This window comes from Morone saxatilis, unplaced genomic scaffold (genome assembly GCF_004916995.1).
Source record: "Morone saxatilis isolate NCDOM2014 unplaced genomic scaffold, NCSU_SB_2.0 Contig4, whole genome shotgun sequence".
NCBI lineage: Eukaryota > Metazoa > Chordata > Actinopteri > Moronidae > Morone > Morone saxatilis.
Window position 1 is genome coordinate 17,527,463 of NW_023339984.1, and position 2,014 is coordinate 17,529,476.

The following is a 2,014-nucleotide window of genomic DNA, read 5'->3' on the forward strand; positions in this document are numbered from 1 at the left end:
CTAGTGCCTCGTACCGCTACATTTGGTTAAGTTAAACAACAACTATTTAGAAGATCCTGTAAGGTCTTAACAAAGTTCAGGTGACAGTGTCCATAAACTGTGGAGCTCAGTGCCTCTGGATATTAGACTTGCAAGTTCTCTCTGCATTAAAAAACAAACAGACAAACAGAAAAAGTAATTAAAGAGCTAGCTTTTTAATCTGGCTTTTAATTTGGAGTAATTCTATAAACCCTGGTGTTTTCTTTTTCTATTGACTTTGACATGGTTTTTATTCTTTTTTTTTACCTTGCATAATTGTATTTGTATAAATTAAAACTTTTTTATAACAATATGAAAAGATACAAACACACTCGGCCACAGTAACATCACTGTGGCTGCCTCTTTGCTTCAGTCCGATGTCTCTGCTCTCAATGGTCTATAAGACACATTTCCTGCAAGGATATACAAATAAAAAAACATAAACTGCAAAAGATGTTCATGTCAACAAGTTATTTGACCTCTTACCTTTATTAATATTTAGTATTACTCACAAAATATAATCAATAATTTACTCATAGACTAATTTGTATACGTAACATAACATCCAGGAAGCTGACAAAGCATGTGTCTTTATAAGGCTTCTCAATTTATGTAACATGTTCAGACCTCATGTCCAACTGAAACATAAATCAGCTGTATCAGGTAAACCTAAAAGTAACTATGTTCAACTTGTTTAGACCTCCAAACAGCCGTTGATGGCGTGTCTAAAGCAAATTTTTCCTACTGTACTGGACTCTGCTGTGGTTCCAGTCTTGCAAGTTACTCCTTCATTGCTAAGCAATGCCATTAATACAGTGATTAAAACAGATGCTATATCAGCCATAGCCTTACCTGCAGTATAGTAGACTGAAGAATAGACTTCTGGTAAAAATGTCTTTATTCTTGCTTTGGACAGTTTTGATTCTGTTTTGGAAACAAAGGGGATTATATCAAAATACAGGAAGAAAGATGAAAATGAACAGATGCCACTGATTCTTTTTCTGTCAAATCAACAATATTATTAATACCGCTAACAGCATCACGTTGGTTGCTGACCACAATGAGTATACTTAGGCAACTGTTCATAGAAACTGCATCTTCAGACGTGTGAACAGATCAGATAGAACAATGTGGTTTAATTGTTAACTCTTTTAACCTGCTCACCTTTTAAAAAACACACCTGCAGTATAGTAGACTGAATAATAGACTTCTGGTAGAAATGGCTTTATTCTTGCTTTGGACAGTTCTGATTCTGTTTTGGAAACAAAGAAAATTATATCTATATAAGGACATCACTTATTAGAACTTGCACTGCAATCTCTCTGTAGGTCATGTTTAAGTTCAGTCAGGTTTTCTTCATTATAAACTATGGAAACTTTGACTTTGTTGGATCTTTGTGTATTGTTCAAACCTCAGTTAAACCAGGTTTAACCTCAGATACCTTAGAATACAGTTACCTCTGGCGGTGCTTCCTTCGGTTTTGTCCACTTTATCTTTGTGTTTCCTGCAGTGGATTACTCCCAACACCAACAGCAGCAGGGGCAGCAGTAAAAGCATGATGAGGAGATTAAGGGAGTGACTATGGGAAGGATGAGTCTCTTCAAAAAGTCCTGAAAAGACAAAGCAAATATTTACTTTACCTTTTTAACACTGTGTTAACCCTAACCTATTTTTTGCAACTCTTAATACATAATATCCACCCAATGATCTCAACATACCTTTACAGGTTTTGAAACACTGTTGACCTCTGACAAGCAGTCGGCTCTCTGGTGATTGTCCAGCTCCAATGATGTTACACTTGTAGAGTCCTTCGTCTGATGTGGAAACATTGTAGAGGGTCATGCTTCCTTTATAGCCAGTCTTGATGTGGAGGCCATCTTTATAGAAATCAGCTATGAGGTCAGAGGAACTTTTCTTCTTTTTGCAGTGCAGAGTCACATTGTCTCCCTCCTCCACAGGCAGGACAGGGCTCTCCAAGATTACTGAACCAGCTGAA

The 2,014-nt window shown here is 36.7% G+C and overlaps 1 protein-coding gene across 1 annotated transcript in view; it reads right to left on the reverse strand.

Moving 5' to 3' along the window:
- Window positions 1-387: 387 nt before the first annotated feature.
- The window catches only part of LOC118337932 (low affinity immunoglobulin gamma Fc region receptor III-like), a 19,393-nt gene continuing 17,766 nt past the window's right edge, over window positions 388-2,014 (reverse strand). The window contains exons 2-4 of the mRNA XM_035675095.1: window positions 1,737-2,009; window positions 1,476-1,628; window positions 388-431 (exon numbers count right to left, since the gene is read on the reverse strand). Of these exons, the coding sequence (XP_035530988.1) occupies window positions 388-431; window positions 1,476-1,628; window positions 1,737-2,009 (470 nt within the window). The remainder of the gene's footprint in view (window positions 432-1,475; window positions 1,629-1,736; window positions 2,010-2,014) is intronic.